Source organism: Anomaloglossus baeobatrachus, chromosome 3, assembly GCF_048569485.1.
Source record: "Anomaloglossus baeobatrachus isolate aAnoBae1 chromosome 3, aAnoBae1.hap1, whole genome shotgun sequence".
NCBI lineage: Eukaryota > Metazoa > Chordata > Amphibia > Anura > Aromobatidae > Anomaloglossus > Anomaloglossus baeobatrachus.
In genome coordinates this window covers 338,419,592-338,442,613 of record NC_134355.1, presented here as the reverse complement: position 1 = coordinate 338,442,613, position 23,022 = coordinate 338,419,592, and the positions used below count along the sequence as shown (strand labels likewise).

The following is a 23,022-nucleotide window of genomic DNA, read 5'->3' as shown; positions in this document are numbered from 1 at the left end:
TAAAAAGATGGTGGCTTACGCCTGTGCCTCCATTTTTGGGAACTCAATAAAATTATGATCAAAAATGCGTATCCCCTTCCACTCATCCCAGATCTCTATAATCAGTTATCTGGAGCGAAATGGTTCCCTAAGCTGGACCTTAGGGGAGCTTATAACCTTGTTCACATACAGGAGGGGAATGAGTGGAAAACGTCATTTCTCATCTCTGAGGGCTTGTTTGAGAACCTAGTCATACCCTTCGGTCTCACAAACGCTGCTGCTGTATTTCAGAATTTCATGAATGACGTATTTTCTAATTTCATTGAGCATTTTGTGGTTGTGTATTTGGATGATATTCTCATTTTTTCATCCGACAAAGAGTCCCACATTGGTCATATCCGTGCTGTACTTACTAGATTGCGGGAGAATTCCCTGTTTGCGAAACCCGAGAAATGTACCTTTCGTGTTCAAGAACTTTCTTTTCTAGGATTTATTCTCTCGGCCAAGGAGTTTCGTATAGATCCCGGAAAGGTACAAGCTATTGTTAATTGGGTAAACCCAGAGACCTCAAGGCCCTGCAGCGTTTTCTTGGTTTTGCCAATTATTACAGAAAGTTTATTAAGGGGTTCTCTCAAGTGGTCAAGCCACTCACTGATCTCACCCATAAAGGGGCTGATATTAAGGTTTGGTCATCTCTGGCGGTTGAAGCATTTGGAAAGCTAAAAAATTCCAGAGCCTGACTCAGCTCTATGTGCACTTCCAGCCCCCAGTGTTTGTCTATCCTTGGTTTGATAATAGACGCTCTGTTTTAGCATTATTTGCCATGTGTCTAGTCTCCAGCACCTTGCTAGGGGGTGTCTCTGTAGATTTTTGCCACTTCATCATACCATACTGAGTGCCTGTCTATCTTGGGTAAGGTCTGTCCTTATTGATGCGACATAGAATATACATATATGTACAACTGTTTTTCACTCATCTGTATACTTACCCACTAAAACCCGAAGAATTTATGGTGTTATATGGAATATATTTCTTACTTTTCTTCGGTTTATTTACATATTTACTAGGGATGATCAACTACTTCGATTATCCCGCTTCGCGAATATTTTCCGAATTTCTCGCCGCTATTCGACTACTTGATGCACAATGTAAGTCTATGGGAAGCCCGAATAGTTCCGAATAGTTGTTATTCGGATTTGCCATAGACTTACATTGCGCATCGAATATTTGCGAATATACGAATAGCGGTGAGGTATTCGGAAAATATTTGCGAAGCAGGGTAATCGAAGTATTCGATTATCCCTTATATTTACCCATTGCAAGTGGTATCTTTTTTGTGGATGTTTATTTCATATTCATCCATTCTCCTCCTCCCCTAGCTCATGATGATTATTACTCCTTGTTATATTTTGGTTCGACATTATTATAGGCAGTGTGCACAACTGATTAAATTTTGGTGTACAATGGAGTTGCCTGAATGTTATTAATTGCTTTTAAATGTCTGTCCTTAGAATTCAATAAAATTGTTGTTCCTTTTTAATATTTGGTGTGCACATCATTATATGCAGTCTTTTTTCTTCCCCCTTTTGCATGTTTCGGCTCTGCATGATGTGGCACCCTATATGTTTACGGTAAATAGCAACTAGGTCCACCTGGTTTCTCCTTATGCACTGTATGTTAAGCAAATTTTTCTTTTGGATATATAATAAATAGAGATCGTCTAATAGTAACTATTTGTGTTTGGATATTGGTTACTGAATTCTGATTACTATTAATACCAGTAATATTGCTTACCGTATACCGAGTAAACTACTCTTTTCTTTGCATATTAGAGAGAAACTCCGTAATACCATACAAAGAAAGCTGGGGGCCTGATTGTTATCAGATACCCACCCACCGCACAAGCTCATGAACATAATACAAAAAAGAGAGGAGAGAAGAGCTTTGTAGTGCAAAAGAGTATAATATTTAGTATGACATAAAGTGATAATTCATTTCTTGTAAAATAGATAAAAACAGAGACCAATCCTATTGCAATTTACTCCATATAGTTCCCATACTTATAGGTGTAACATATAACAGTATTAAGATCACACATAATATCCATATAGAAAATACCATAGGTAAATATTGCATATTGCCCATTAAGGATATACATTATGGGGATCCCAAGGATAGTGGAAACAATCCAACAGGTCGGAGGATTTCCACTGCAAATTTACCGCTATAGGGTATAATGGCGGTCAGTCTCAGAAAAAAGTCTTGAAATTAGCCCAACGTACGTTTCAATCAAGATTTTCTTTCTTCTTCAGGGGAGAGGTGCTGTAATGTGTGCCCATCGGACATCAAGTTTAAATAGTCGCCGTGGCTGTTGATAACCCGGAAATGGCTCGTCGGCACATGCGCTGATTGTCCCATCAGGTCCCCCGGGTCAGCCCGCCGTCACGTCATCTCGCACATGCGCGGGAGCAGGGACGCATCTCCATGGCTCCTGCGCAGGCACATGACGTACAGAAGGCAGTAGACAACGAGAGACAGGTGCTGCAATCCGCGCATGCGCACAGGAATCTCCAGGGAGAAGCATGTCTTTTTAACACAGAGGCAGTCGATCCTGATCCATATAGCAAAATTGGATATCCAGAGGTGTGGAAGGGGACGAAGTCCATATATATCAAACGTACATTTTCATATGTTCCTTTCCATGCATATCCCTGTACATTTTAGAAAGGTCACCTTTTTAATCTAAATGGAACAGACAAATAATCCAGCATTATTAATGAACCAATGGGAAATTTTTTTTAAAAAAAAAACAAATTATATAAAAAATTAAAAACAAAAAATGAATGAAAAAAGAGGAAGGCAGAATTAGCTCAGATAAGCAAATACAGTATTCATATGCATGAAAAAGATATCTTTTCTTTCTTAAACTAAATTACAAAGAGCGTAACAAATGGAAGTTGAAAAAACACATTAGAGGAATGATGTATGACTAATTGTCTCAATTAGTCCCTTTGGAACCAATGTGTCAAGTACTGAGATCCATTAGGCCTTGCATTGCGCCAGGTGGTACGTGAGGTCACCACCCCTTATACCCCCATCTATAACATCAATGCCCCTAACTTTCAATTGGGAGGGATCACAGGAGTGGTGAGACCTGAAATGCCTGGGCAAGGTCTTCAGAGGTGTCACATCGGTCACTGAACTAGCTGCAGCAATGTCCCTCACATGCTTCCTGACCCTAATGTGGAGCTCACGAGATGTAAGTCCCACATAGGTCAGGGAGCATGTGCAAGTGGCAAAATACACCACGTGTGTCGTACTACACGTGATGTATTGTTTGATCTTAAAGGTTTTTTATCCATCCGAAGAATATAAAGATAGAATAACAGACCCCTACAGCCAAAAAAGTTAGTCCTAAGGGGAATGTAATGGCTTCGTACCAAATGGTCTCAAAAAACCCTTTGATGACTCCAAGAAGGGCGAGGAATCTGAGAGACCATTTGGTAAGAAGCCATTACATTCCCCCTAGGACCAACGTTTTTGGCTCTAGGGGTCTGTTAAGGGACTGTTTTCCCTGCGGTCACTGTATGGCTTGTAGCAATTTCCTTTGTAGCACATCTTTCTATTCTTCGGATGGCCAAAAATGTTTAAGATCAAACAATACATCACGTGTAGTATGACACACGTGGTGTATTTTGCCACTTGCACATGCTCCCTGACCTATGTGGGACTTACATCTCGTGAGCTCCACATTAGGGTCAGGAAGCATGTGAGGGACATTGCTGCAGCTAGTTAAGTGACAGATGTGACAGTTCGGAAGACCTTGCCCAGGCATTTCAAGTCGCACCACTCCTGTGATCCCTCCCAATTGAAAGTTAGGGGCATTGATGTTATAGATGGGGGTATCAGGAGTGGTGACTTCAAGAAACGCCTGGCGCAATGCGAGGCCAAATGGATCTCAGTACTTGACACATTGGTCCCAAAGGGACTAAATGAGTAAATTAGTTATACATCATTCCTCCGTGTTTTTTCAACTTCCATTTGGGCCGCTCTTTGTAATTTAATTTAAGAAAAAAAAGATATCTTTTTCCTGCATATGAGTACTGTATTTGCTTATCCGAGCTAATTCTGACTTCCTCTTTTTTCATTCATTTTTTGTTTTTAATTTTTTATATAATTTGTTTTTAAAAAAAACCTCTTCCCATTGGTTCATTAATAACGTTGGATTATTTGTCTGTTCCATTTAGGTTAAAAAGGTGACCTTTCTAATATGTACAGGGATATGTATGGAGGGGAACATATAAAAATTTACGTTTGATACAGTTAGGTCCAGAAATATTTGAACAGTGACACAAGTTTTGTTATTTTAGCTGTTTACAAAAACATGTTCAGAAATACAATTATATATATAATATGGGCTGAAAGTGCACACTTCCAGCTGCAATATGAGAGTTTTCACATCCAAATCGGAGAAAGGGTTTAGGAATCATAGCTCTGTAATGCATAGCCTCCTCTTTTTAAAGGGACCAAAAGTAATTGGACAAGGGACTCTAAGGGCTGCAATTAACTCTGAAGGCATCTCACTCGTTAATCTGTAATCAATGAAGTAGTTAAAAGGTCTGGGGTTGATTACAGGTGTGTGGTTTTGCATTTGGAAGCTGTTGCTGTGACCAGACAACATGCGGTCTAAGGAACTCTCAACTGAGGTGAAGCAGAACATCCTGAGGCTGAAAAAAAAGAAAAAATCCATCAGAGAGATAGCAGACATGCTTGGAGTAGCAAAATCAACAGTCGGGTACATTCTGAGAAAAAAGGAATTGACTGGTGAGTAGAGTTGAGCGCGGTTCGCGGTTCGTGGTTCTCCAGTTCTAGGCTCGAGTGATTTTGGGGCTGTTCTAGATCGAACTAGAACTCGAGCTTTTTTGCAAAAGCTCGATAGTTCTAGATACGTTCGAGAACGGTTCTAGCAGCAAAAAGCAGGGCTTTTTACAGCTACAGTGTGCAGGAGCCATCGCTGGCAGCCTGCCAGAAGCTGGTAACCAAGATAAACATCGGGTATCCAAGCAAAGCGCTTTGGTTAGTAACCCGATGTTTATCCTAGTTACGTGCAGGAAGCAGACACTTCCCCGCTCAGCTCACTCCGCCCCCTCCTGCCCGCGGCATGTACACATACATGCATACATACACACACACACACACACACACACACACACACATGGTCCCGCTCGGCTTACCTGCGGTGATGAAGTCCCGCCATCCTGACCTCAGCGCTGTCACTGTCCTCCATGGCCGCCGCTTGTCACATCACCTCTCGCTTCCGACCCGAGACTGACTAGCGGTGACGTCACGGGCCTCTCGCGATACTTGGTGTGAAGGCGCCGGTCATTGAACTCAGTGACAGGGGCTGTCAGTGTGCTGGAGATCAGCGCAGGTAATGTACCTCGCTGACACCAGCACTTGTCATGCCCTGCAGTGACCTGGGCTGACCCATTGATGTTAGCTCAGGTCACTGCACTGCTCTCCCAGCCAATGGGGAACATCCTGCTCTTCATTGACTGGGACAGTGTGGATCGTCATGGCAACCCCTTGGATTACAGCAGACCTGGATTTGTTTTTCATTCTAATAAATTGGTTAAAGAGGGAATGTTTTGGGGAGTGTTTTTTCAAATAAAAATGTGTTTGTCGTCTATTTTTTTTATTACTGACTGGGTTGGTGATGTCGGGTATCTGATAGACGCCTGACCTCACCAACCCCAGGGCTTGATGCCAGGTGACATTACACATCTGGTATTAACCCCATATATTACCCCGTTTGCCACCGCACCAGGGCGCGGGATGAGCTGGGGCGAAGCACCAGGATTGGCGCATCTAATGGATGCGCCACTTCTGGGGCGCCTGCGGCCTGCTATTTTTAGGCTGGGGAGAGTCCAATAACCATGGACCTCCCTAGTCTGAGAATATCAGGCCCCAGCTGTCTGCTTTACCTTGGCTGGTGATCCAATTTTGTGGGACCCCTACGTGTTTTTTTTTTTTTAATTATTTATTTAATTTAAAATAACAGCGTGGGGTGCCCTCAGTTTTGGATTACCAGCCAAGGTGAGGTTGCCAGCTGTGGTCTGCAGGCTGCAGCCGTCTGCTTTACCCTAGCTGGCTACAAAACTAGGGGGAACCCTACGTCATTTTTTTTTTTCATTTTTTTGGCTAAATACAAAGCTAAGCACCCCTTAGTGCCACATGAAAGGCACCAAAGGGTGCTCCACTTTTTCTCCACTTTTTCTCCACTTTTTCTCCACTTTTTCTCCATTTTTTTCTCCACTTTTTCTCCACTTTTTCTCCACTTTTTCTCCACTTTTTCTCCATTTTTTCTCCACTTTTTCTACATTTTTTTCTCCATTTTTTCTCCACTTTTTCTCCATTTTTACTCCACTTTTTCTCCACTTTTTCTCCACTTTTTCTCCATTTTTTTCTCCACTTTTTCTCCACTTTTTCTCCACTTTTTCTCCATTTTTTCTCCACTTTTTCTCCACTTTTTCTCCACTTTTTATCCATTTTTTTCTCCACTTTTTCTCCACTTTTTCTCCACTTTTTCTCCACTTTTTCTCCATTTTTTTCTCCACTTTTTCTCTAATTTTTCTCCGCTTTTTCTACATTTTTTCTCCATTTTTTCTACATTCTTTCTCCATTTTTTCTCCACTTTTTCTTCACTTTTTCTCCACTTTTTATCCATTTTTTCTCCACTTTTTCTCCACTTTTTCTCCACTTTTTCTCCACTTTTTCTCCATTTTTTTCTCTACTTTTTCTTCACTTTTTCTCCACTTTTTATCCATTTTTTCTCCACTTTTTCTCCACTTTTTCTCCACTTTTTCTCCACTTTTTCTCCTTTTTTTTCTCCACTTTTTCTCCACTTTTTCTCCATTTTGTTTCTCCATTTTTTTTCTCCATTTTTTCTCCATTTTTTCTCCACTTTTTCTTCACTTTTTCTCCACTTTTTATCCATTTTTTCTCCACTTTTTCTCCACTTTTTCTCCACTTTTTCTCCATTTTTTTCTCCACTTTTTCTCCACTTTTTCTCTACTTTTTCTCCACTTTTTCTCCATTTTTTCTCCACTTTTTATCCACTTTTTCTACATTTTTTTCTCCATTTTTTCTCCACTTTTTCTCCATTTTTACTCCACTTTTTCTCCACTTTTTCTCCATTTTTTTCTCCACTTTTTCTCCACTTTTTCTCCACTTTTTCTACATTTTTTCTCCACTTTTTCTCCACTTTTTCTGCACTTTTTATCCATTTTTTTCTCCACTTTTTCTCCACTTTTTCTCCACTTTTTCTCCACTTTTTCTCCATTTTTTTCTCCACTTTTTCTCTAATTTTTCTCCGCTTTTTCTACATTTTTTCTCCATTTTTTCTACATTCTTTCTCCATTTTTTCTCCACTTTTTCTTCACTTTTTCTCCACTTTTTATCCATTTTTTCTCCACTTTTTCTCCACTTTTTCTCCACTTTTTCTCCATTTTTTTCTCTACTTTTTCTTCACTTTTTCTCCACTTTTTATCCATTTTTTCTCCACTTTTTCTCCACTTTTTCTCCACTTTTTCTCCACTTTTTCTCCTTTTTTTTCTCCACTTTTTCTCCACTTTTTCTACATTTTTTTTCTCCATTTTATTCTCCATTTTTTCTTCATTTTTTTCTCCACTTTTTCTTCACTTTTTCTCCACTTTTTATCCATTTTTTCTCCACTTTTTCTCCACTTTTTCTCCACTTTTTCTCCATTTTTTTCTCCACTTTTTCTCCACTTTTTCTCCACTTTTTCTCCACTTTTTCTCCATTTTTTTCTCCACTTTTTCTCCACTTTTTCTCTACTTTTTTCTCCACTTTTTCTCCGTTCTTTTTCTATGGTCAGTCTACCCATTAGTTCTGCCATGCATAATGTAGCTCTACACCTACTGCACATGTTACTTTATGATTGACATCTCTTTCGTACCAGAGCTGTCTAAGCCTACTCTGACCCCATATTTGTCATTACTATATTGTCCTTGTACTGTATTATGACATTTGTATCCACTTTTTATCCAATTTTTTCTCCACTTTTTCTCCACTTTTTCTCCACTTTTTCTCCACTTTTTCTCCATTTTTTTCTCCACTTTTTCTCTAATTTTTCTCCGCTTTTTCTACATTTTTTCTCCATTTTTTCTACATTCTTTCTCCATTTTTTCTCCACTTTTTCTTCACTTTTTCTCCACTTTTTATCCATTTTTTCTCCACTTTTTCTCCACTTTTTCTCCACTTTTTCTCCACTTTTTCTCCATTTTTTTCTCTACTTTTTCTTCACTTTTTCTCCACTTTTTATCCATTTTTTCTCCACTTTTTCTCCACTTTTTCTCCACTTTTTCTCCACTTTTTCTCCTTTTTTTTCTCCACTTTTTCTCCACTTTTTCTCCATTTTGTTTCTCCATTTTTTTTCTCCATTTTTTCTCCATTTTTTCTCCACTTTTTCTTCACTTTTTCTCCACTTTTTATCCATTTTTTCTCCACTTTTTCTCCACTTTTTCTCCACTTTTTCTCCATTTTTTTCTCCACTTTTTCTCCACTTTTTCTCTACTTTTTCTCCACTTTTTCTCCATTTTTTCTCCACTTTTTATCCACTTTTTCTACATTTTTTTCTCCATTTTTTCTCCACTTTTTCTCCATTTTTACTCCACTTTTTCTCCACTTTTTCTCCATTTTTTTCTCCACTTTTTCTCCACTTTTTCTCCACTTTTTCTACATTTTTTCTCCACTTTTTCTCCACTTTTTCTGCACTTTTTATCCATTTTTTTCTCCACTTTTTCTCCACTTTTTCTCCACTTTTTCTCCACTTTTTCTCCATTTTTTTCTCCACTTTTTCTCTAATTTTTCTCCGCTTTTTCTACATTTTTTCTCCATTTTTTCTACATTCTTTCTCCATTTTTTCTCCACTTTTTCTTCACTTTTTCTCCACTTTTTATCCATTTTTTCTCCACTTTTTCTCCACTTTTTCTCCACTTTTTCTCCATTTTTTTCTCTACTTTTTCTTCACTTTTTCTCCACTTTTTATCCATTTTTTCTCCACTTTTTCTCCACTTTTTCTCCACTTTTTCTCCACTTTTTCTCCTTTTTTTTCTCCACTTTTTCTCCACTTTTTCTACATTTTTTTTCTCCATTTTATTCTCCATTTTTTCTTCATTTTTTTCTCCACTTTTTCTTCACTTTTTCTCCACTTTTTATCCATTTTTTCTCCACTTTTTCTCCACTTTTTCTCCACTTTTTCTCCATTTTTTTCTCCACTTTTTCTCCACTTTTTCTCCACTTTTTCTCCACTTTTTCTCCATTTTTTTCTCCACTTTTTCTCCACTTTTTCTCTACTTTTTTCTCCACTTTTTCTCCGTTCTTTTTCTATGGTCAGTCTACCCATTAGTTCTGCCATGCATAATGTAGCTCTACACCTACTGCACATGTTACTTTATGATTGACATCTCTTTCGTACCAGAGCTGTCTAAGCCTACTCTGACCCCATATTTGTCATTACTATATTGTCCTTGTACTGTATTATGACATTTGTATCCACTTTTTATCCAATTTTTTCTCCACTTTTTCTCCACTTTTTCTCCACTTTTTCTCCACTTTTTCTCCATTTTTTTCTCCACTTTTTCTCTAATTTTTCTCCGCTTTTTCTACATTTTTTCTCCATTTTTTCTACATTCTTTCTCCATTTTTTCTCCACTTTTTCTTCTCTTTTTCTCCACTTTTTATCCATTTTTTCTCCACTTTTTCTCCACTTTTTCTCCACTTTTTCTCCACTTTTTCTCCATTTTTTTCTCTACTTTTTCTCCACTTTTTCTCCACTTTTCCTCCATTTTTTTCTCCACTTTTTCTCCACTTTTTCTCCACTTTTTCTCCACTTTTTCTCCATTTTTTTCTCCACTTTTTCTACACTTTTTCTCTACTTTTTTCTCCACTTTTTCTCCGTTCTTTTTCTATGGTCAGTCTACCCATTAGTTCTGCCATGCATACTGTAGCTCTACACCTACTGCACATGTTACTTTATGATTGACATCTCTTTCGTACCAGAGCTGTCTAAGCCTACTCTGACCCTATATTTGTCATTACTATATTGTCCTTGTACTGTATTATGACATTTGTATCATGTGTTTCATTTCTTGCTGTGTTGCAATTTTTTTGCTGCATCCCAATTGTACCTCTACATTGTTCGAGTTTATGTTATTGTTCTCTCACTCTTATGTGATACTGATTATTGTCATTTTTCATGATTACAAGCAGATAAGTCCAATCTGACGAAGGCTCAGGCCGACACGTCATTTGTAACTTGTTTTGGACAAAAACATATATGCTTATGAAAATTTTTTTTTCTTAATACGAACCAATAAAGAGTGATTTTGCATTACTATCCGTTGTGACTTACTGACTTAGTCTGGGAGATTTAGAGTGCCGAGGTTACTCACTAATTTTATCTATTATTACCTCTGAGCACCTATATACCAGTGAGCAGAGCTTTTTCTACAGTAGTTCTCCTGATTAGGCATGCCCTTACCTCATGAGCAGGGCATTGCAGCTTTGGTAGCAACCATTACGACATGGACTCTGCTGCTGTGGACCCGGGGAGAGTGAGTGCAGATTCATTGCACCCACACTCCTCACATGAAGGGTCCGCACTCCTAGAAAATGGGGGATACGTTCCCTGAGTGTCTCCCCCCGATATTCTAGACGGTCCAGAGTCGTCGTGGGACCCCTTTATTTTTTTTCTTACAATAAATTGGTGAAAGAGGAAATGTTTTGGGGACTGTTTTTTCAAATAAATTTCTTTTGTCGATTTTTTTTTTTTTTGTTAGTACTGACAGTTTATGATGTTGGGTATCTAATAGACGCCATGACATCACAAACTGCTGGGCTTGATCTCAGGTGACTTTACAGCTAGTATCAACCCGATTTATTACCCCGTTTGCCACTGCACCAGGGCACGGGATGAGCTGGGGTGAAGCGCCAGGATTGGCGCATCTAGTGGATGCGCCACGTCTGGGGTGCCTGCGGCCTGCTATTTTTAGGCTGTGAAGGCCCAATAGTTATGGACCTTCCCACCCTGAGAATACCAGACCACAGCTGTCCGCTTTACCTTGGCTGGTAATCCAATTTGGGGGGGACCCTACTTTTATTGTGTAATTATTAATATTTATAAAATAATGATAAAAAAGAGCCTGAGGGGACCTCCACATTGGATCCCCAACCACGGTAAAGCTGCCAGCTGTGGTTTTCAGGCTACAGCCGTCTGCTTTACCCTAGCTGGCTATCAAAAATGGGGGGACCCAACGTCATTTTTTTTTTTAACTATTTTTTAAATAGAAAAAATTAATGGGCTTCCCTGTATTTTGATTGCCAACCAAGGTAACGGCAGGCAGATGGGGGTGGCAACCCATAGCTGTCTGCTTTATCTGCGCTGAGAATCAAAAATTCCGCGGAGCGCTACGTCATTTTTTTAAAGATTTATTTTTACAGCACTGTGATGTCCAGCAATCAAAATACAGGGAAGCCCATTTTATTTTTAGTTATTTAAATAAATAATTAAAAAAAATATATATGGGCTCCCGCTGCATATTTTGTATTGCTAGCTAAGGGTAATCCAAGCAGCTACTGGCTGCTAACCCCCACTGCTTGGTGTTACCTTCACTGGCAATGGAAAATCCAGGGAAGCATTTTTTATTTTTTTTGCCAAAAAACTACAAAAAAAGGACGTGAGCTTCGCCATATTTTTGTATGCTAGCCAGGTACAGCAGGCAGGTGCTGGAAGAGTTGGATACAGCGCCAGAAGATGGCGCTTCTATGAAAGTGCCATTTTCTGAGGCGGCTGCAGACTGCAATTCGCAGCAGTGGGGCCCAGAAAGCTCAGGCCAACCTGTGCTGCGGATTCCAATACCCAGCTGCCTAGTTGTACCTGGCTGGACACAAAAATGGGGCGAAGCCTACGTCATTTGTTTTCTAATTATTTCATGAAATTCATGAAATAATAAACAATAGGGCTTCCCTTTATTTTTGGTTCCCAGCCGGGTACAAATAGGCAACTGGGGGTTGGGGGCAGCCGTACCTGCCTGCTGTACCTGGCTAGCATACAAAAATATGGCGAAGCCTACATAATTTTTTCAGGGGGCAAAAAACTTCTGCATACAGTCCTGGATGGAGTATGCTGAGCCTTGTAGTTCTGCAGCTGCTGTCTGTCTGTATGGAGAAGAGCAGACAGCAGCTGCAGAACTACAAGGCTCAGCATACTCCATCCAGGACTGTATGCAGAAGTTTTTTGCCCACCAAAAAAATGACGTAGGTTTCGCCATATTTTTGTATGCTAGCCAGGTACAGCAGGCAGCCACGGGCTGCCTCCAACCCCCAGTTGCCTATTTGTACCCGGCTGGGAACCAAAAATATAGGGAAGCCCATTTTTTTTAATTATTTCACTTATTTCATGAAATAATTAAAAAACAAATGACGTGGGCTTCGCCCCATTTTTGTGTCCAGCCGGGTACAACTAGGCAGCTGGGGATTGGAATCCGCAACACAGGTTAGCCCGAGGTTTCTGGGCGCCTCTGCTGCGGATTTCAGTCCGCAGCCGTCCCAGAAAATGGCGCTCTCATAGAAGCGCCATCATCTGGCGCTGTATCCAACTCTTCCAACAGCCCTGGAGCCGGGTGGCTTGTTGGGTAATCATGAGTTAATACTGGCTTTGTTTTACTAGCCAGTATTAAGCCAGAGATTCTTAATGTCATGCACGTTTGACCCGGCCATTAAGAATCTCCAATAAAGGGTTAAAAAAAAGACACCACACAGAGAAAAAATACTTTAATAGAAATAAATACACAGACACATTAGAGACTCCATCTTTATTACCCCCTGTCAGCCCTCCACGATCCTGCTCTTCTGTCTTCTTTCTTTCTAGTGTAGTAGTAGTGACGATTGTAGTGAGGATGAGGTTCACCAGCCCATCACTTGGGGCTGGGGAACCTCATCCTCAGTACAATCCTCACTAGTGTAGTAGTAGTGACGATTGTAGTGAGGATGAGGTTCACCAGCCCATCACTTGGGGCTGGGGAACCTCATCCTCAGTACAATCCTCACTACAATCGGGAAGCAGCGTGCAGCCTTCACTCCGTGAGTGATCAGTGCTGGCTGTCAGCGGTAACAGCGGTAACGCTGACAGACGCGTTACCATAGCAACGGTGCTCTCGGAGCTGCGGTTAGCGGTGACGTCACCGCTAACTGCGTTGCTATGGCAACGGTGATCTCTGTTAATGACCGGCTGTGTCAGCCGGTCCCTAACGGAATGGGGAGTCGACCGTGTGCTAGAGCATGTCGTCGGTACACGGCGATACACATATGTGCACCGTGTACCGGAGAGATGCACTCGCAGGTCCTACATGACGCGTCATAGTCATGTGACCAGTCTGTAGCCAATGAGATAATAGCCACGTGACTGGTCACATGGCTATTCTGACGTCACGACAGGTCCTGCATCTCTGCTGGCAGTGCTGGTCACGGGAGGATTCAGCGATCATCGGATGGAATAGCGGCAGGAGACAGAGTGCAGAAGGGATCGCGAGGACCGGTAAGTGTTATGGCAATGTTTATTAACTGTTTGTGTACATTTATCATGCATTTTTATGTGTTTGTGATTGCCTCCCATTATAGCCTATTGGCTCGAGTTCGGTTCGTCGAACGTTCGACGAACCGAACTCGAACGGGACCCCCGTTCGGCGAGCCGACCTCGAGCCGAACCGCGGCCGGTTCGCTCATCTCTACTGGTGAGCTTGGGAACTCAAAAAGGCCTGGGCGTCCACGGATGACAACAGTGGTGGATGATCGCCGCATACTTTCTTTGGTGAAGAAGAACCCGTTCACAATATTAACTGAAGTCCAGAACACTCTCAGGGAAGTAGGTGTATCTGTCTCTAAGTCAACAGTAAAGAGAAGACTCCATGAAAGTAAATACAAAGGGTTCACATCTAGATGCAAACCATTCATCAATTCCAAAAATAGACAGGCCAGAGTTAAATTTGCTGAAAAACACCTCATGAAGCCAGCTCAGTTCTGGAAAAGTATTCTATGGACAGATGAGACAAAGATCAACCTGTACCAGAATGATGGGAAGAAAAAAGTTTGGAGAAGAAAGGGAACGGCACATGATCCAAGGCACACCACATCCTCTGTAAAACATGGTGGAGGCAACGTGATGGCATGGGCATGCATGGCTTTCAATGGCACTGGGTCACTTGTGTTTATTGATGACATAACAGCAGACAAGAGTAGCCGGATGAATTCTGAAGTGTACCGGGATATACTTTCAGCCCAGATTCAGCCAAATGCCGCAAAGTTGATCGGACGGCGCTTCATAGTACAGATGGACAATGACCCCAAGCATACAGCCAAAGCTACCCAGGAGTTCATGAGTGCAAAAAAGTGGAACATTCTGCAATGGCCAAGTCAATCACCAGATTTTAACCCAATTGAGCATGCATTTCACTTGCTCAAATCCAGACTTAAGACGGAAAGACCCACAAACAAGCAAGACCTGAAGGCTGCAGCTGTAAAGGCCTGGCAAAGCATTAAGAAAGAGGAAACCCAGCGTTTGGTGATGTCCATGGGTTCCAGACTTAAGGCAGTGATTGCCTCCAAAGGATTCGCAACAAAATATTGAAAATAAAAATATTTTGTTTGGGTTTGGTTTATTTGTCCAATTACTTTTGACCTCCTAAAATGTGGAGTGTTTGTAAAGAAATGTGTACAATTCCTACAATTTCTATCAGATACTTTTGTTCAAACCTTCAAATTAAACGTTACAATCTGCACTTGAATTCTGTTGTAGAGGTTTCATTTCAAATCCAATGTGGAGGCATGCAGAGCCCAATTCACGAAAATTGTGTCACTGTCCAAATATTTCTGGACCTAACTGTATATATGGACTTCTTCCCCTTCCACACCTCTGGATATCCAATTTTCCTATATGGATCAGGATCAACCGCCTCTGTGTTAAAAATACATGCTTACCCCTGAAGATTCCTGTGCGCATGCGCGGGTTGCGGCACCTGTCTCTCGTTGTCACTACCACCGTCTGTACATCATGCGCCTGCGTGGGAGCCATGGAGACGCGTTCCTGCTCCCACGCATGCGTGAGATGACGTGACGGCGGGCTGACTCGGGGGACCTGATGGGACAATCCGCGCATGTGCCGACATGCCATTTCCGGGTTCTCAAAAGCAGTGGCGACTATATAAACTTGGTGTCCGATGGGCACACATTACAGCACCTTTCCCCTGAAGAAGAAAGAAAATCTTGATTGAAACGTACGTTGGGCTAATTTCAGGACTTTTTTCTGAGACTGACCGCCATTATACCCTATAGCGGTAAATTTGCAATGGAAATCCTCCGACCTGTTGGACTGTTTCCACTATCCTTGGGATCCCCATAATTTATATTCTTAATGGGCAATATGCAATATTTACCTATGGTATTTTCTATATGTCAATCTGACGTTTTATATATATATATATATATATATATATATATACAATATGAATTGCTAAATGGATTTTATGTGTGATCTAAATACTGTTATACAGTTAGGTCCAGAAATATTTGGACAGTGACACAATTTTCGCGAGTTGGGCTCTGCATGCCACCACATTGGATTTGAAATGAAATCTCTACAACAGAATTCAAGTGCAGATTGTAACGTTTAATTTGAAGGTTTGAACAAAAATATCTGATAGAAATTGTAGGAATTGTACACATTTCTTTACAAACACTCCACATTTTAGGAGGTCAAAAGTAATTGGACAAATAAACCAAACCCAAACAAAATATTTTTATTTTCAATATTTTGTTGCGAATCCTTTGGAGGCAATCACTGCCTTAAGTCTGGAACCCATGGACATCACCAAACGCTGGGTTTTCTCCTTCTTAATGCTTTGCCAGGCCTTTACAGCCGCAGCCTTCCGGTCTTGCTTGTTTGTGGGTCTTTCCGTCTTAAGTCTGGACTTGAGCAAGTGAAATGCATGCTCAATTGGGTTAATATCTGGTGATTGACTTGGCCATTGCAGAATGTTCCACTTTTTTGCACTCATGAACTCCTGGGTAGCTTTGGCTGTATGCTTGGGGTCATTGTCCATCTGTACTATGAAGCGCCGTCCGATCAACTTTGCGGCATTTGGCTGAATCTGGGCTGAAAGTATATCCCGGTACACTTCAGAATTCATCCGGCTACTCTTGTCTGCTGTTATGTCATCAATAAACACAAGTGACCCAGTGACATTGAAAGCCATGCATGCCCATGCCATCACGTTGCCTCCACCATGTTTTACAGAGGATGTGGTGTGCCTTGGATCATGTGCCGTTCCCTTTCTTCTCCAAACTTTTTTCTTCCCATCATTCTGGTGCAGGTTGATCTTTGTCTCATCTGTCCATAGAATACTTTTCCAGAACTGAGCTGGCTTTATGAGGTGTTTTTCTGCAAATTTAACTCTGGCCTGTCTATTTTTGGAATTGATGAATGGTTTGCATCTAGATATGAACCCTTTGTATTTACTTTCATGGAGTCTTCTCTTTACTGTTGACTTAGAGACAGATACACCTACTTCACTGAGAGTGTTCTGGACTTCAGTTGATGTTGTGAACGGGTTCTTCTTCACCAAAGAAAGTATGCAGCGATCATCCACCACTGTTGTCATCCGTGGACGCCCAGGCCTTTTTGAGTTCCCAAGCTCACCAGTCAATTCCTTTTTTCTCAGAATGTACCCGACTGTTGATTTTGCTACTCCAAGCATGTCTGCTATCTCTCTGATGGATTTTTTCTTTTTTTTCAGCCTCAGGATGTTCTGCTTCACCTCAATTGAGAGTTCCTTAGACAGCATGTTGTCTGGTCACAGCAACAGCTTCCAAATGCAAAAGCACACACCTGTAATCAACCCCAGACCTTTTAAGTACTTCATTGATTACAGGTTAACGAGGGAGACGCCTTCAGAGTTAATTGCAGCCCTTAGAGTCCCTTGTCCAATTACTTTTGGTCCCTTGAAAAAGAGAAGACTATGCATTACAGAGCTATGATTCCTAAACCCTTTCTCCGATTTGGATGTGAAAACTCTCATATTACAGCTGGGAGTGTGCACTTTCAGCCCATATTATATATATAATTGTATTTCTGAACATGTTTTTGTAAACAGCTAAAATAACAAAACTTGTGTCACTGTCCAAATATTTCTAGACCTAACTGTATGTTACACCTATGAGTATGGAAACTATATGGAGTAAATTGCAATAGGATTGGTCTCTGTTTTTATCTATTTTACAAGAAATGAATTATCACTTTTTGTCATAATAAATATTATACTCTTTTGCACTACAAAAGCTCTCCTCTCTTTTTTGTATTCTGTTCTTTGCATGTACAGTATATGTCTCCAAATGATTGTTTTGGTTTTTGCATACATCACATCTGGTCTTTTAGTTTTATAAACTGTGATCCATTATGAGATGGGCAGACCTAGAATAAGGATATATTGTCCGAAAAGGGTTCCTTTTTCAGTCTATGGAGTGATTTTTACGATGGACTTTTAACATGGCCTAATAAAATTGGAATTTTACTTTTTACATTCTGGATTTGGATGCTGGATAACATCTTTTTCAATACCTATGTGAATGTTTGGCCGACCAACTTGTGTCCTTGCACCTAACGTGACCTCCTGCAGGACTTGGAGAGCTAGATTATATGTCTCCTTGAGAACTATTCCAGTAGTTGTCAAGACAAGAAAATGCTCAGGATCATTTTTGACTTGCATTAGGTTCATTATTAGTGACAAATAATGGAATAGTACTTTGGGGTTCATTGCGAAAAATCCGAGCATGAATTGTTACTATTTGCCCATAACTGATAATAAACAAGACTTTTAATAGTGCTGGTCTCCTCATTAAACTGTGTTATGTCTTCACTGAAACTTAATATTACAGTTTGCAATTTGTTTGACTTTTGTCAATAAATAAAGCAGAGCTCCTTCTTGCCTAATAAATGCAAAAGTGGCTCTGCAATCTTCCACACTTAATATAACAGTAAAGATTTCCCCAAGTATTCAGTCTACTCCCTCTTCAGATTCCAACACGTTGAATATTATGCAACTAAATCTAATACCATACTATATTTCTAAATGGGTTACTGTAAATTCTGTATAACTGTTATTTTTTATTTTTCTGCAGATTGGTACATGGGACCCTTCTAGTGGTTTAAATATGACAGAAAATCAGAAAGAAAAACCTGCAAATGTTACAGATTCCTTATCAAATCGATCACTTATAGTAACCACAATACTGGTAAGTTTCTGTAAACTATTTTTTTTGCCAAAAGAATTTAAGAATAACACGTCTGCAAGGCTAAAATAGTTTGAGAAGTAAGAAATTATATTTATGGACTTTTGATGGCTGACTCCATAAACTTTTTTCTTGCACCATATTTCAACCCCTTTGTGTGACCTTTGGTGGATGATTTTGGTGTCATTAGGTTGGTCAGAAATTAATGGACGCAGCGCTGGAATTGGATGCTGTGGGCAGAGAAGATTTTCTTAACCCAGCTTTATATGAAGTGATATCCAATATAGAAAGGAAAAAACGGCACTCACCAAATCGTTGCTGTGCAGGTAGCAGCTTTTTTCAAGCGCAGAGGTAACATGTGCGGTGGGGGCTGGTGGGGAGGGAGAGCTCGCCGGACACGTCAGACGACCAAATGTTGCTGAGTGGTGCCCTGCTTTTTCCTCCTCTCTTTGTTGAACTTTATATGAAGTGCCAATGCTTTTTAAGTGAATGGGACAGTTGGAATAGGACTCATCATTGGAGCCAAAAAAGTTAGCCAAGTAAAACATTTTTGTAGCCTGGACTCAAGGGCATAGTTGTGGAAAGTTTAAACGATCCCACTAAAGTTCTTCTGTCACCACTCCACATTAATCTTGGACTGATGATGCAGTTTATGAAAGCTCTTCTGAAAGAAGCAAAGACTTTTAAGCAACTGGGTAACAGGTTTTAAGGAAAGTCCAAAACAAAACTGAAAAAAAACTTTTATGTGGGTCTGGAAATTTGGAAACTCATGAAGGAAAATGTGTTTAATACCTTCCCCACCAATGACGTACCGGTATGTCTTACTTTTTGGTTACTTACCGACCAAGGACGTATTGGTACATCTCTGCAAACTGTGAGGGCACAGGACAATGGGAACTCAGTTTACCCAAAAGCAGAACCCCCCCCCCCTCACAGCCCGGGATAGTCTCTACAGTCTGAACAGTTTTAAAAAAAACATTCATTTGTTGCTGTTTCTTCTTCATTCTGCCTCACAAACAGTGAAATAGAAAGTAATCAAAAACTATTATGCAGGGAATACAGACCAAAAGTCTCACAACACCACAAACCCTAATTGTGTGCATGGGCAGCTGTTGTTTCCTGTGGAGAACACTTGAATCTCCACAGGAGAAGATACACTGCATCCAGGAAACAGTGTGCGCGGATCATGGACACATAACCTTAATTTCAGAAAAACGTGACTCAAACAAAATTCCAAATGGAAAATTCACTGTAATGAGGCAAAGGGAATCACTTTGACTTCATGTCTGGTCTGTGGTCCAGTGGTGTCCATCTTTTTACACCTCTTTTTTAGGCATGCACAAAAATGCGGTTATCAACAGTTTTGTTCACCTTTGAAAACATGAACACCACTGAACAGAGGCCAAACAGAGTCCCAGAGTCTGTAGCAATTTTGCTGCCTCATCAGTGAACGGATCCTTCTTGGGTCTTTTCTGAATCATGTATTTCGGAGAGGTGGATGGAACCCCGATGTACATGCTCAGCATAGAGGACAAGACAAATATGACCTGATCCAAAATGATCTGTACCAAAATTACCAGCAAATAACATTCAACTCAATCCACAAAAATACAAGTCCCTACTCAGGTCCAATATTGGTTAACAGAAAAATAGGAGGCTTTCAGGTGACTGATAGCACAAATGCTTTGGAAAAAAACGCTATCTCTCCCCAGCTCAAAAATGAAATCCAGCAAATCTGCCTTCCCAAATCCAAATGCACCCCTTCTCTTCTGAGCCTTAAAATTTGCCTAAACCACAGTTAGTGTCCACATGTTTGGCATTGTCGTAGTGACTGAGTGCAGGATTCCAGAAGAATGAGGTGTACTTAGAGCAATAAGGACTTATTTGCAAGTATTAATCCTGCAACATTCACTGAGTTTGACACATGGGTGTTTCCCAGGAACTAAATCATCACCAAATCGCTAGATGAATTTTCAGAGGTGTGTCATTTCAAAAATTTGGTCACTTGATGGGATTTCTTCTGTTTTGACATTTAGAGGCTCTGCAAATTGAGAACACAAACTATTCTAGGAAAATCTGTGCTACGAAAATCAAATAGCGCTCCTATCTTCCCGAGTCTTGTGGTGCGACCAAACAGTACTGTACAGTTACATGTGGTGTAGTACCACATTCAGGGCAAGTTATGTATCACATTATGGGGCCTTTTTTACCTATTCTCCTTGTGAAAATTGGAAATCTTGGGTTAAAACAAAATTTTAGCGGTAAAAATGTAGTTACTTTTTATTATGGATCAATGTTGTAAAATTCCTTGAAGCACCTGGGGTTAAAGGTGCTCACCAAACATGTAGATAAATTCCTTGAGTGGTCTAGTTTCTAAATGTGGTCACTTTTGGGGGAGCACCACTGTTTAGTCACCTCAGGGGTGTTGGCAATATGACATGACACTCGCAACCATTACAACTAAATCTGATCTCAAATATGGCACTCCTTCCTGTCTTCATTTTTCACTGGGCCTCAAAAGTAGTTTTTGACCACATATGTGGTACTGACATACTCAGAAGAAATTGCACAACAAATTGTATGGTCCATTATGTCCTGTGACCCTTGTGAAAATGAAAGCTTTGGCGTTAAAACATTTTTGTGGTAAAAAATGTATTTTTTCATTTTCACAACTCAACGTTACAAAATATCATGGATCCCATGTGCTCATCAACCATCTAGATAAATTTTTTAATGGCTCTAGTTTCCAAATTGTGGTCACTTGTGGGAGAGCTCTACGGATTTGGTACATGGGGGGCTCTCAAGATGCGACATTGCGTCCACTAATGATTCCAGCCAATTTTGCAGTCAAATGGTGCTTCTTCCCTTACGAACCCTGCCATGCGCCCAAACAGTTGACTTTCACCACATATGAAGTATCAAATCATCAATCTATGGTGCATTTTTTCTGTTACCTTTGTGGCAAAAAAAGTTATCTGGTTGAACTAACAATTTTGTGATTAAAATGTATTATTTTAATTTTCATGGCTCAACGTAATACAATTCTGTGGAGCACCGGGGATTCAAGGGGCTCACCAAGCATTTATATATATTCCCTTATGGGTCTAGTTTCCAAAATTGAGTCACTTGTGGGGGGACCTCTACTGTTTAGACACATCAGGGGCTCCCCAAATGCAACATCATGTCTGCTAATGATTGCAATTATTTTAGCATTCAAAATGTGAAATATTGCTCCTTCCCTTCTGAGCCCTGCCATGTGATTTCCACAATTTATGAGATGTCACCGTACTCAGAATAAATCGCACAACAAATTTTATGGTGCATTATTTCCTGTTATCCTTGTGAAAAAAACAATCTGGTTGAATTAACAATTTTGTGGTAAAAATGTATTTTTAAATTTTCATGGCTCAACATTATAAAATTCTGCAATGAACCTGGGGGTTAAAGATGCTTATCAAAAATCTAGATACAATCCTTGAGTGGTCTGGCTTCCAAAATGAGGTTACTTGTGTGGGAGCTTGACTGTTTAGGCATCACAGGGCCACTCCAATTGCAGCATGGCATTCACAAATGATTCCAGCTAATTTTGAGTTAAGAAATTCAAATGGCGCTCCTTCCCTTTCAAATCCGGCAGTGTACCCAAACAGTAGATTTTCACCACATATGATGTATCAGCGTACTCAATAGAAATTGCATAAATAATTGTATGGTGCATTGTTATATCTCGTGGCTCTCCTGAGGCAAGGACTGAGGCAGTCTCCCATTCCTTGCCTGCCACGAGCGCTCCTACTCAGCAGCGCCGAAGGTCTGCCAGACTGCGCAGTGTGCAGGAGATACCTTCTCAGAGAGGCAGCAGAAGGGTGACACCTAGTGGTTCTCCTGTTACAAGGAGTGAAGCGGTCTCCCATTCCTGGCCTGCCGCAGACCCTCCTGCTCAGCGGCCCCGAAGGTCTGCGAGGCTGCGCAATGTGCAGAGGTTTACTGCTCAGGGAAGCAGTGAGACTTTCGTTATCACTGCACATTGTGAGACCGAGGATCCCGCCTCTATTTCCCAGAGGCAGGAGGGTGAGCATGTGCCATGCGTGGTGGGTTCTGATTCGCCCACTGACGTCACACGGCTTGATGACAAGGCTGGTGACGTGGTGAATTCTGACTGGCCAGGCTGGGACGTCGTGGACCCTGATTGGGTCAAGTCCGTCATCTCCGCCTCGCGCCCGCCCTTGGGTGGAACGACACCTCCTTAAAAGCTCCTCCTGCCATCATGGCGGCGTGCGACCGTCCTTCTATGTTTGGATGTCTGGCAGCATGCTGCCACGCCACTGCTCAGGCATTACTGTCTTTTGTGGGCTTGGCCCTTGCTGCTTAGGCAGCCCCTGGTTTGCAGGCCGTGTTCCTGCCTTGCTGCTCCGGCAGTATCCCCTTCAACAGGCCGTGTTCCTGTCCCAGGTGAGCTCCCCAAGTCTCCACCGGACTCACCTGGTTATTGAAAGCACACGTGCGTGGGCACCTCTGTGCTACCATAGTGCCTTCCACTGGCACATGTGCGTTGGCACCTCTGTGCTTCCCCGTGCAACAGGTACACCGAGCCGTGAGATCCGTGCCATACAACACTCACGGGTTAGGGCAGATCGGTGTACATAGATCGTCTGTGACATTCCAGATGATCGCTAGCAGCAACCC

General features: G+C 41.1%; 1 protein-coding gene across 2 annotated transcripts in view; it reads left to right on the top strand.

Moving 5' to 3' along the window:
- Window positions 1-23,022, top strand: part of GRIK2 (glutamate ionotropic receptor kainate type subunit 2) — a 1,450,753-nt gene that overhangs the window by 988,281 nt on the left and 439,450 nt on the right. For both annotated transcript variants that reach the window (XM_075340094.1, XM_075340093.1), the window contains one exon: window positions 18,232-18,345. In XM_075340094.1, coding sequence (XP_075196209.1) covers window positions 18,232-18,345 — 114 coding nt within the window. The remainder of the gene's footprint in view (window positions 1-18,231; window positions 18,346-23,022) is intronic.